The following is a 12,587-nucleotide window of genomic DNA, read 5'->3' on the forward strand; positions in this document are numbered from 1 at the left end:
TGGCATTTGCACAGAGCAGCTTCTGAGATCCCAGCTGAGCTGCCAGCAAAGGATGAGCAAGCAATGGGTTTGAATTAAAGGAGATGCCCAGCACTGCCCTACATTGAACTCTGTGGCAGGATGTGGGCAGGCTCCTGTGGGGTGCTGCAGCCCTTCCTTTGGGATCCGAGAGACGGCTCAATCCACACTTCCAGAAACTGCCTGGACTCACTGATGGTAACCAGCTTTGCTAGTCTTGACTGGGAGTCTGCCTATTGCATTTTCCCTGCTGCTTCTCCTCCAGACCTACAGAGCTCCTCCATCCCTCCATTACTCATTTGCCTTCCTTGCCTGGGAGCTGACCATATGAAATTCGTTCCCCTCTCCCACCTTGCTGTGTCCAGCATCAGTTTTGTCCTGTGACCTGCCTGTCTCCCCTGTCCTGCCTGCAAATCTGGGCTCTCCATTTGCATTTTTAACACCTCCTCTCCCACCAGTAACCTGGCTGCATCCTCCCTGGCACACCCATGACTGCTGGTAGTCATAACTGGGTTTTAGTCCCAGCCATATGGGCTTAGGGTGGGAAACGAAGTGAGCTTTCCTTCTCTTTCTGTCACCTCCCTTTTAATGTTTTTCCTCTTCTCAAGCAACTGGCCAGAGAGGCTGAACCATTGCAAGCAGTGCTTTTGTCAAGGGAGAGGAGGGCAGGAAGGCTTTCCTCATGGACAGGCGCAGATCTCTGTCTTCCAAAAACCCTCGCTGCAGCAGCAGCTGGTAGGAAGGGAGCCATGTGCCCAGCAGCAATACTGCCAAATAAACAGCCAGGGCAAAGGGAGGGACAGAAGGACGAGAGGGATCCTGGTCAAGAAGCTTGTTTTGAAGCAGCAGCTCCAGCTCCCAGGCCTCCCAGCACGTGCCCTGGAAACCATCGCTGACTCCCTTCTGCCACGTCACTTCACTCTCCCCACACGCTGCCACAGCCTCCCTGCCCATGCAGCAACCCGCGCTCTCTGCCAGCATCCTTCTCCCTCACATACCCTTGATTTTACCCCCCTGCCTGCCAAGAGCAGTGCCACAAAACGTGGAGCAAGTGCTTTCCTAAGCTCTGCTTGGCCTGCTTCTGTCCTGCTGGGGAAACCTGGCAAATGGAGCTGATTAATGAAGTGCCAGTGGAGGAGGGCATTGCCATCCATCAGGAAAAGCTTTTCCACTAGGAGGCCAGTGCAGTGCTGGAGCAGGTGGTGGGATCTCCATCCTGGATGGTTCTCAGGGCTCAGCTATGCTAAGCCATAGCAATGTGACTCAGTGCCCGGACAGTCCTGCTTACTGCAGGGGGCTGGGCTACAGACCTCCAGTGCCTCTTTCCACCAACACTCCTCCTATCTCCTGGAGAGGCCAGAGCAGTGTGAAGTCTCCTTTTTTTAACTAGCTTCCCTTGCTCAAGACACTTACAGAATCACCGCCTGGTTTGGGTTGGAAGGGACCTTAAAGCTCATCCAGTTCCAACCCCCTGCCACGGGCAGGGACACCTTCCACTAGAGCAGGTTGCTCCAAGCCCCTGTGTCCAACCTGGCCTTGAACACTGCCAGGGATGGGGCAGACACAGTTTCTCTGGGCAACACACAAGAACTTTTGGGTGCTGTGCTGCACAGCAAAGCCAGCAGCCCACGGATAGCTGCCTAGATTTGGGTATGAGTGGAGAGAAATTGGCACAGAGGGGCAGCTGCCAGCAGGATCCGGGATCACCACACTAACCCACACACCGAAACGTCCCTGCCTAACAGCAAAGGAAGGAATAGATTTTCTTTTAAGAAACCCCAAACACCAGTCCAGGAGGGAGTTTATAGGCAGGTCTTGCATGTGAAGGTAGTTCTAGGTACTACAGCCAAGAGCCAGGGTCCTAACTGACCTTACTATTCTCAGCAACTCCCCTTTGACTATATCAGGCAGGTGGGACTTGCAGACATCCTTCTTGGGGCTCTTCACATCCTCCCTAGCAGGATGGACAGCTTGGGGGAGCAAAAACTACCGACGTGAGCTTGGTCATTTGTGGATTCAGCCCCTACAGAACTGTATACATCTATGGGGTTACGTGCAACAGAGTGCGGGCTTGATGATCTACATTTCATACTCAGGTCCCTGAAGCGCAGGATTTCAGTCCCTTCTTCTGGATACAGCCCGACACAGGACAACGTCACCGCAGGCAGGCTGCCTACGCGGCACAGAACAGACATTACAGCACATGACATCACTGGAATTAGTGACTGACCCACACTGCTACTGGAATCTCTTCTCTTTCCATTACACACTATTGTCCATAGAAGTGTTCCGTTTCCTTCTTCCACCACACCAAGGGCGCAGCAGTGCCCTGCCTCTCCCTGCCTCCAGGTTTGCAGAGGTGAGCTGGCAGCACTCCAGAGCCAGGCAGGCAGGAGCTGGCTGTCTCACTGTGCCCTGATAAGGCTTCTCTGATAAGACTCATCCCCTTCCATCTGGGGAGAAGGATTTGAAGAATCCCCACCAAATCCATGATCTTACATGTGTGATATTTCTCCCCCTGTGCTGGCAGTCATGGACACAGAACCTCACCCCTCCCGTGCACCAGGTTTGTTTTGAACACTTCTGGCCTTGTTTAGCCTAACTAACTTTACAGCATGTAGCAACTCTATTCTAGAACTGCCTACCCTTTTTTTCCCCTTCCAAGTCATTAAATGCCACTCTGTGACATCTGTGCACAGCACAGAGGAACAGATACAACACATTACACTGACTTCTCTCAACCAGCTTTTAATTTACGACATCATTTTTCCTCCTCAGATCTGTCTTCAACCCTTGCTTTGCCTCAGTTCTTGCTTCGCTCTGCCTCAGCTCTCGCAAGCCACGTTGTCAGCAGCTTTCAGATATTCAAATGCATTAAAGGATCTTTAATTTTAGTGCATTCAAATGCACTAAAAGATCACCCAGTAGTCTCATTTTCCAAAAATCTGATCTTTCACATAACAAAAGATTCCCAGAGTAAGAAGGCACCTGCAAACACAAGTCTAGTGTGACCAGCAGCCTCATACCAAAACACAGAGGGAAGCCACCAACTTTCATCCCCTGCTGCTGCATCCCCAGTACTGCCTCCAAAGCTCGATGGCAGCACTTCAGTGTCATGCTCAACGTTATCTCTCTGAGCAGTGATAACTTCCATGTCTGAAATAAAGAGCAGAAAGGGAGTGAACCACCAAAGAGAGACAAAAGTTCCCTCTGTCTTTCCCCAGCTATAACAAAAGGCTTGCAGGCAAGCAAAGCAAGTGGAATGATGCTCGGTGAGAGAGATGTTTTATCGACGTGCTTAAAGCAGCATCTATTCCTACCTTTCAGAGGGGCCTGACATAATCTGGAGATCCACTAGAAACCAGACGGTTACATTGGGATCCCAGCCAAGAACTTTCTGTCACTGCCGCTGAGGTTATCAAGATAAACCTGGTTATCAAGCCAAGACTACACACTGCACAGGAACCTCAATAGGCGGCAGCAGCAAAGCAGGACAGGCTAGCACGGCTTTGAAAGGACAGGCTCACAGCTTGCCAGAGGTAAAAGTCCTTCTAAGTACAAGTCACCTATAGCTGGAAGATTGCCATATGGCTCCAGTTTTGAGCTGTATGCTAACATCCTGTATTTCGTCACTCCTGGGGAATTCTGCTAGAACTGGAAAAGAAATAAGGCTGGAGGAGCAGAGGCAGGGCTCAGCCTACCTGGAGGCTGCTGTTGCCACAAGCAACACAAGCCTTGTGCAGCAAGGGCCCAGCTGAGGGACATGAGGTGCTAGGCAGAGCTCAGGACTTGCCTTGGGAGCACTAAGGGCAGGCACAGCAGTGGGACCACCTCCTGGGGACACAAGAGCCGCTAAGCTAGGTCAGAACAATGGTCCATCTAAGCCCAGGAATCACTTTGCAGCACAGGGTGAGGACAGAGGGCTTTGCAGCCAGGGCAAGTGAGCAGCAATGCCTCCCAGCCTCGAGCAGTTCATGGCTTGTGGATCTTCTGAGCCAGTTATTTACCAGCCCCTTGTGCACACAGCTGGGTTTTCAACCTGCGTAAGCTTCTATCATCCACCATACCCTGCAGAAAGGAGAGGAGTTTCATGGCTACCTACACCATTGGTGCATTTGATGGGTCCTGGGGTTTTGGTTTTTTGCGTTTATTGGAAAAGAGCAAACAGTTGTTCCCTGTTCATCTTCTCCATGCCACTAACAATTTTACACGCTGTTATATCACTTCTTTCCCCATGGTCTCTTTTCCAAGCTTAAAGAGGCCTAGATTCTAACTGTTCCTCTCACAGCAACCATTCCAGAACTTAGGATGTATTCATTCTCCCTGAACACTTGCTAGTTTTGAAGTCCTTATTCAGATGGGGGGCACTAGAATGCAGTATTGAAGTACATGTACAGGGGGTTGTAATAATTTTCTCCATTTTGCTATCGAATAGTTCCTTTCCTAACAGCACCTCACTTTTATTTAGCTTTTCTGAAAGACCCCAGAAAACTTCCCTTGGGTTCTGCGTGTCAGAGACCTCACCACACAAGCCTGGAGTGAGACGGTTGCATTCAGAGGCTCCTCCCTGCCCTAATTCACTGGGAAGCATGGGGAAAAAGTTATTTTCCACTATAAGGATATTTAATTAATGGCTATTCAACACAAAAAGACAAAGTCAACTCCCCCCCTAAAACAGGCTTATAACAACCACACAGATACTAAAGCCCTAAAAAGCAGAAGATAACACGAGCTGTAACAGTGACCAGGATTCCTGAGACGCCGACAGATTGAACCATTACAGGAAGCACTCAAGTACAGCCTTGAATTGCTTCAGTCAGAAACTGGAAAAACCAGAAAGCAAAATTATTGTGAACTTCATGGGAAAGGGCAGATTTATTATGGGATGTTTGCAGGGGATTCTGGGGCTGTATAAAGTTGATCATGCCATGTTTTAAGGAAGATTATGGGAGCAAAACTTACTCTGGGAGGTTTAGGGGAAGCATCAAAGGAGGGGAAAGGGAGGCATCAAGCTAAATCAGAAGTGAGCATGGGAAATGTAGAGGAGGAATAAATAGAAGGGGGCAGTCACACAGGGCTGGCTTCTGGTCAGCATGTGTGCCTGGCTGAGCCCTGCACCTGATTACCACCATCCAACCTGGCCTTACATTAAACTAATCCTGGCCTTTTCCTCTGCATGCATGTGCATTTGTGATCCGCTAGCAAACTGCCAGCTAGACGAGCCCCTGAGAAGCATAAAAGGCCAAGGGCCAGTACTGGTCAGACTGCAGCCTAAGGATCCAAGTGCTCTATGAACGTGTATGCCCACTAGCATGCTCTAGCTTTGATGGGCCAGTGACCAAGAACAGGATTAGGCCTTTTTTGCCATTCGTATTTTCCTGGGCACCTGCCACAGCACTTTTATTCCATTTCTGTTAATCACTCTCCATCTGGTGCAGTGAGAGCACGTGTGCATGTGTCTGAGGGAGGTTTCTGGAGTTCACGCTCAGCCTCAACACTTGCTGAACCTGCTAACATTGGAAAGCAGCAGCCTCACATGTAGCAGACCAGGGCAGAAAGGATTCGCCATATCCTACAGTCCACTGCATTCAGCTGTCCTTAACAGCAAACACCGGAATAGCACATCCAAGTTCTCCCATGAACCCAAAGCATAGCAAGGAAAACAAATCATCTCAAAGCCTCACGTGAGCTGAGTGAGAAAGGCAAGTGCAGAAATTATGCCTCAAGGTCTCTTACATATCCAACTCCATACACACTGATGGAGAAACACACTTGGTAGAAAGCTTATTAATGAATTGGCTCTAGAAAAAGATTTATAGACTATAGAGCAGAACCAAAGAAGAGCATATCAACTCACACTAGCAAGGGAAAGCGACCTGGGCTGACATTTACATAGAAACAGCCCAGACCCCTGCTTGTTATGTCTCTAGGTGAAGCAACCACATCTAGATGAAAAAAAGGCAAAAAGAATGTGATTGGGAGGCCAAGAACCAAGAGACTGCTGGGGACCAGCACAAGGGTCAAAAGGAGACAATCACAACAGGGAATTGGGGACCAGCACAGGGCCACAGGCCCAGGAGCTCCAGCCCTGCCCTATGCCCACCTGATAAAGCACCCTGCCGACAGGCACCACACAATACAAACTTCAATCAGGTAGCTAAGGTTTGAGCTCCCCCTGCTTCTTCACAAACACGCATGTTGCAGAGTTTAAGAACAAACACCAGAAATGCCAGAGCATCAGATGGGAGCAGAAGGGGTTGCTGTTGCAGCAGAGTAAGGAGACAGGGTAGAATTCTGTATTCTGTGTTCAAGGGAAAAAGGACAATACTTGAGCCAGAGTACAAAACTTTTAATGGGCCAGTGCATCAGTTCTTGATGCAGAGGGAAAGGAGCAAACGGGGCAATAGCTGTCCCAGGCTCTCAGTGCTGCAGAGATTATCTACACAGAGCAGCAAAGCCAGGTGGTACACGTATAGCTGCAGCAGCCTTTGCTCTCCAAGGAGGGGACCAACACCTGGAAAAGCAGTTCCTCTCACTGTCCTTTTGATTTCATCCTATGCTTCTTCCTGGTAGGGATTTGAGGACGCATCATTTTGGGAGAAGGCCGGCCAGCCTTCAAAGGTTTCCTCTGTGCTTGCAATGAACGTTTCTTCTTCAAAGCAGGCTGTGGCAGCTTTGAAGGCAGCTTCTGGTCTTTGTCAGTTTTTGATCCCTCAAGTTTCTTCTTTTTTGGCTGAGGCTCCATGGCAGTATCAGGGACAGTGGACGGAGCTGCTGCTTCCACAGCAGGTTCTTCATCTGAAATGAGAGAGAAACATGCAGGTATGAAGAACCTGCATGGCTTCTGCAGGGGAAGCAGCCTGTGAGGGCAGGCCCAGGCAGCTCAGCTGAACTCCAGCTCTAGGTTACCTTTTTGTGCCTGGGGGATGGCATTAGAGAATTTCTTGAACTTGGCAATGAAGAACCCATCCATATTATGCGTATGGGGATAGAAACGCCGCGTAGACTTGAGGGAGGGGTGGAAGCGACGGTCCTTGAACCTGGAGAAGTGGGGTGAGAAATGACAGAACACCTCCGCTCAAACCTGGCCACCAAGGAACAGTCACCTGTGCAGCTTGTGCTGTGGCACGCACCTGGTGAAGCCTTCCTTGCCAAAGTCCAGGCCTGTGGCCACCAAGCGAACATTGCGTTTCTTCAGGGCATAGTCCACAACCCACTCATTCTCCTCCACCTGCCAGAGACTAAGTATTAGGACCAAAAGTTCACCAGTCTCCCAAGTAGATGAGCACAACAGAGCATGGAAGGTACATACCATGACGGAACAAGTGCAGTAGACAATGTAGCCCCCTGTCTCCGAGGCAGCATTGACTGAATCTATAGCACTAAGAATCAGCTCCTTCTGCAGGTGAGCACAGCGCAGGATGTCTTTCTCATCCTGAAAGAAAAAGATAGGTTAGGATGCCACAGGCAGAGAGAAGCACCCCAGGCCTCCGCTATGGATGGATGGATGGATGACAGGAGAGCAAAGTGCATTTGATATAGAAGATTCCAGAGTTTTCTGCAGAACTAACCTCAAAAAACCTAGCTCTGGTACAACACACAGTAGAATCATAGAATGGTTTAGGTTGGAAGGGACCTTTAAGATCACCTACTTCCAACCCCCCTGCCATGGGCAGAGACACCTTCCACTAGCCCAGGATGCTCAAAGCCCCGTCCGACCTGGCCTTGAAAGAGGAAAAGAGGAAAAGAGAAAGGAAGAAGGAAAGAGAAAGCAACAGGAAAGAGAAGGCAAAATCAGCATCCTTATTGCGGCCATCTCTCAAGAACAAAGCTGCCCCAGAGCCCTTCCTTTCATGGCTTATAGTTGAGTACCCATCTTGTGTCCCCACTGGTCACTCACTTTGTTGGTTTTGACAGCAGGATCCTTGGAAATGACACCGGTTCCACTACAAGGAGCATCGAGCAAGACACGGTCAAACCCTCCAAGCACCTACAGGCAGATGTACATTTGGAATTACACTCATAGGCAGGCACACAAAATAAGACCAACACCAGAAGACTGGGAAGTCAGGAAAGATCCATCACTCCTCCCCGTCCACCTTCCTGTCTCCCTATCAAACAACAAACACTCCTTGGCAGCCCTGCTCATCCCTCCTGTGTCAGCTGTCTCTGGAGAACACGGCTTTACTAAAGAGACAGTACAGCAGCTCCAGCTAAGCATATGTCAAGGTAGGTAAGGACACCCAAAGCAGGCAGGAACATACCTTGGGGAACTGGCGTCCATCGCAGTTGCTCACTACAGCATTGGTGACTCCCAGCCGATGCAAGTTCCCCACCACGCTACGCAGCCGCTCGGCGTTGCTGTCATTGGCCAAGATCGTACCTGTGTTCTTCATAAGCTGAGCTGCCAGATGGAAAAACACATCAGGAAGGGGCTGAAAACCTCCTGTATTTGTGCCTGTAGGGACAGCCACCCCCTCCTTCCCACAGGTTCATTCCCCCTCTGCTCCCCCTTTCTGTATAGACCAGTGGGAACTCATCACTTCACAAAGCATCCCCCCAAACCTTCCCACCCAAGGCTCCCCGGTGATACCTATGTAGCTGGTCTTGCCTCCTGGCGCACAGCACATATCCAGGATGCGTTCGTTCTCCTGTGGAGCCAAAGCCATGACAGGGAGGAGACTGGAGGCTCCTTGCAGCATGTAGTGCCCAGCCAGATACTCAGGGGTGGCACCTGGCCAGGGAAGGCAGAACAAAAGAAGATGACACATGAAAGCAAGGGAGCCAAGAGCAGGTCAGCTCAGCCATAGCACAAGAAAGGTGATCTCACCAATGGGCACAGAGGAGTCATAAATAACAAGTCCTGTTTTTGACCACTTCCCCAAAGGGTCGAGATTCACGCCACGGTTGATTAGAGCCTGCAAGACAAGGAGATGGGTCTGAGACAGAGACATCACCCCGCGTGACATGCACCACAGGAGACAACCACAGGTTCCTGCTCACCTGCGCCAGGTCCCGTCGCCGTGTCTTGAGCGTGTTGGTGCGGATGGTCACAGGGCGGGGAACCTCATTGGCTTCCAGGAAGTTTATCAGCTGGATGAAAGAAGGGAGAGAGAATAGAGATGAAAACAAAGACCCATGGAGGCAGCCAAATCCTCAAAAGTCAGCAGGGCAGGATCCTACCTCAGGGAGTGGGAAGATGTCCATGAGCTTTGTGAGCAAGAAGTCACTGTATGAATAGTAGGCAGCCATGTCCCTGCGCAACAAGGCGAGGTACTCCTGTCGTGTGCGTCCTTCCTCTCGCTTCACCACAAAGTCCTGCAGCACCTCCATGTTGCCCTTGATGCGCTGGTGAATGGTGTGCAGGTCAGGCGGCTCAGCAGGTAGAAAGACCATTAAGGAATCATAAACAGCTAAAGAACTCGCACACGAGCTCTTTACAAGTGCAACTGGTTATGCGGGACTCCTGCATCACACCACCACCCTCAGCAGAAAGGTCTCATTGGAATACACTTTCATGAGAGCTCAGCAGAGGGGGGATTCAAAAGATGGAACTGGACAAAACTACAAAGTATTTAAAAGAATTTGGTTAGTTACTTTAAATAAACAGAAAAAATGGGGGGTGGGTGGGGGGAGACAACAAAACAGTCTTTGAATACTGAAAACATTACCTGTAGCAGAAAGGAACCAGAAGTTCCCCAAGGAGAATTAAGTAGTACAGAGAAGAATGAGAAAAAGCAGGATTGTACCAGGGGGCAGGAAGTTAAAATCACCAAACCCAAGAGCAAGCACTTTGGATGATGAAACTGCTCTCATCAGAGCCTCTAGGAATGGGTTACACAAACACCTGCCAGGAAAATCAGGGTACAGGGGAATGAATTATATGATAAGACACATACATGCATTTAGGACTAGAAAGGAAACTGGGGCAAGCTTCATACAGGGCATAACAGATCTCCTAACTATACTGTACAGAAGCACAGCACTGTGTACTAACTATTAGGGCAGCTAATGTTTTGTCATGCACGAAACACTCTTGCTAAGCAATACTCGTGATAAAGCCCAAATGAAGTTCTTTGGTTGTATCCAGGCTCTGTGCTGATGCATGCATATGGCTTACGGATGTTACAGATAAAAAGGATATCCTCTTTCTCAATCTGTTCACTAGTTGGCAGTTTAAATTGCTCATCTATATCCAGGTTGATCTGCAGATCCGGGCCCTCTTCCTCCTTCTGTCCCATTTTCTGCCTGCTCTCCTCCTCTGCCTCTTCCTCCTCCTCTTCACTGTCATCTTCACTGAAGTCTCCCCTAACGACAAAGAACAGGATGAATGTTTTATGCAAGAACAGTATCACACAGGCACTTCACAACTACCATTTCTTAGATGGCAGAGAGGGCACAAGGATGAATGCAGGCTCCACGTCTAAACAGGAAAGGTTCTGCGGACTGGCACCGTTCTCAAATCCTCACCTGTCAGGCTTCTGCTTCAGGGCAGCTTTTTCAATAGGCAGCAACTAAACAGAGACAAAAGATAAATGAAACAATATCCCCAGATGCCCCTTACTTCCCATGAATTTTATCTGCTCTGTTTAAAAAGGACAACAAACAAAAGCACTGAATGTTATGCTGGGATCAGTTGCTAAACTCATAATTGTTCTTGTGAAAGTAAGAAAGAGAAAGCTCTCCCCTAGCTCATCATCCACCCCCAGTAAAGTCACTCTTTTTTCCCAGGCCTGATGCGTCATTTCAGGCAGCAAAGTCAAGTATTTCTTGTGTAATTAAGAACCAAAAGCTCTTACCTCTTCTTCCTCTGATGAAGAGGCACCATAATCATCCACCATCTCCTCGCTGCTCCCATCCTCCTCCTCCTCCATCTCCCAGCTGCCCTCTTCCACCTCACCATCACTAGATAATTCTATGCTGTTTCTTTTAGATGCAGTTTTCTTGGCCTTGGCTGGTGCCAGCCATTTCGAATTGCCATCGCTGAAACCAGACCAGCCACGAGGGGTTTGTCCTGCTGCCTTTACAGCATGTTTCTCCTTCTGTGGGGATACCTGTTCTTCAGCTACAGGCAGAAGAAGCATTAAGTTAGACAGCATTCCCAAAAGCTGCTACTTTAGTTTTTTAGTTGATAGACAAAAGAGGCCTTCCCACTAGATCTGAGCTGCATGTCCAAGAGAGGGGACTCCTTACTCTCCAGATGAGTTTTCTCAATCATAAACAAAGGCATATTCTCACCTCTCCCCCAAATTTTAGAGACCTAACTAGAATTACCAAAGAAAAACACATCTACAGATTTTTTTATGATCATAGAATAGCTAGGGTTGGAAAGGACCTTAAGATCATCCAGTTCCAACCCCCTGCCATGGGCAGGGACACCTCACACTAGGCCATGTCACCCAAGCTCTGTCCAACCTGGCCTTGAACACTGCCAGGGATGGAGCATTTACCACTTCTTTGGGCAACCTGTGCCAGCACCTCACCACCCTCACAGTAAAGAACCTCCTCCTTATAACTAACCTAAATTTCCCCTGTTTAAGTTTGAACCAGTTACCCCTTGTCCTATCGCTACAGTCCCTAATGAAGAGTCCCCCTCCAGCATCCCTGAAGGCTGCTACATATAAAGGAACTTTGCACTAACAGATTACAGTACTCCCTCCCAAACCTTTATCTGTCCTTCTTCCTACTGCAAAGCCTTCCTAGGCTACACAGGACAACACAGCGAGCTCAAAAACCTCGGCTACCCAACTTGCCCCAACAGCCTTGCTGTGAAGGGAGGGTAAGTTAAAAGTGGCTTCCATATGTAGGAGACACCTCGCTGGTTTGTTCTTCAGGCAGCATCACCTCCTGGCACGGCAGGGACCAGAAACCAGGACAAAATCCTTTAAAACAACGATTAATCCCGCTTGTCCCGCGGCATAAGAGGCGGGAGCCGGACTGTGGCGGCGCGGGCGCCCAGCGGGCAGCAGGACGGGGAGATGCCGGCCCCGCACCCGGCACTCACCTGCCGGCTCCAGCTCTCCTCCTCCTCCTCCTCCTCTTCTGAGCGGCCTCTTCCTCCCCGCGGGGCCGCTGCCCGCTCCCAGTCGCCTCTTCGCAGCCCTGGATCGGGGTTAGGGGGGAAGCAGTGGTGAGCCCCGGCCCGGCCAGCCCCGCGTCCCCGCCCCGCCAGGCCGTTCCCCTCACCTCTTCCGCCCGTGACTGGAGAGCTTCTTCCTGCCGGTCTCCGGCTCTGCGGAGAGACACGCGGCGGTGGGTCAGCCAGCCCGCACCGGCGGTACCGGGCGCCGTGAGGCGGCACCGGACCGGACTTACCTGGCGGCAGGAAACGGGCCAGCTCCACCTCAGCGCCCCGCTGCTTGCGGGCCTTGCGCCCGGGGCCGCTCTTCGGCCGGGTGGGGTCCAGCTTCCGCCCCATGTCGCGCCGCTCGCTCCGGCAGCACCGGGACCGCCGCCACACGTGCAGGCCTCCTCCCCGCCCCGCGCATGCGCTCGGGCTCAGCTCCGCCCCCCCGCCTCCACCCATTGGCTAGTGCCGCCGCTCCTGCTCGCTGAGTGGCTCAGCCGGC

At 50.6% G+C, this 12,587-nt stretch overlaps 1 protein-coding gene across 2 annotated transcripts; it reads right to left on the bottom strand.

The window, feature by feature from the left end:
* Positions 1-6,346: 6,346 nt before the first annotated feature.
* NOP2 (NOP2 nucleolar protein) lies at positions 6,347-12,508 on the bottom strand. 2 transcript variants are annotated; one of them, XM_030471645.1, is made up of 16 exons: positions 12,334-12,508; positions 12,205-12,250; positions 12,023-12,120; positions 10,818-11,083; positions 10,489-10,532; positions 10,163-10,326; positions 9,202-9,401; positions 9,022-9,111; positions 8,849-8,936; positions 8,612-8,752; positions 8,283-8,422; positions 7,919-8,008; positions 7,331-7,453; positions 7,152-7,249; positions 6,928-7,058; positions 6,347-6,816 (listed from the first exon to the last, which is right to left on the bottom strand). In XM_030471645.1, exons 1-16 carry the CDS (start codon positions 12,434-12,436, stop codon positions 6,551-6,553), a joined length of 2,088 nt encoding a protein of 695 aa, XP_030327505.1. In that variant the 5' UTR covers positions 12,437-12,508; the 3' UTR covers positions 6,347-6,550. The 2 variants fall into 2 exon arrangements, with proteins under 2 accessions (XP_030327505.1, XP_030327506.1); XM_030471646.1 differs by lacking the exons at positions 12,023-12,120; positions 12,205-12,250; positions 12,334-12,508 and adding an exon at positions 11,768-11,928.
* Positions 12,509-12,587: the final 79 nt, after the last annotated feature.

Source organism: Strigops habroptila, chromosome 2 (assembly GCF_004027225.2).
Source record: "Strigops habroptila isolate Jane chromosome 2, bStrHab1.2.pri, whole genome shotgun sequence".
NCBI classification, from domain to species: domain Eukaryota; kingdom Metazoa; phylum Chordata; class Aves; order Psittaciformes; family Psittacidae; genus Strigops; species Strigops habroptila.

Coding starts and splice junctions, on each gene's coding strand:
- NOP2 (XM_030471645.1), bottom strand. CDS start 12,436: ATGGGGCGGAAGCTGGACCCCACCCGGCCGAAGAGCGGCCCCGGGCGC. Junction 10,327..10,488: donor CTGAAGCAGAAGCCTGACAG/GTGAGGATTTGA, acceptor CTTTGTCGTTAG/GGGAGACTTCAGTGAAGATG. Junction 7,250..7,330: donor ACTGCACTTGTTCCGTCATG/GTATGTACCTTC, acceptor AGTCTCTGGCAG/GTGGAGGAGAATGAGTGGGT.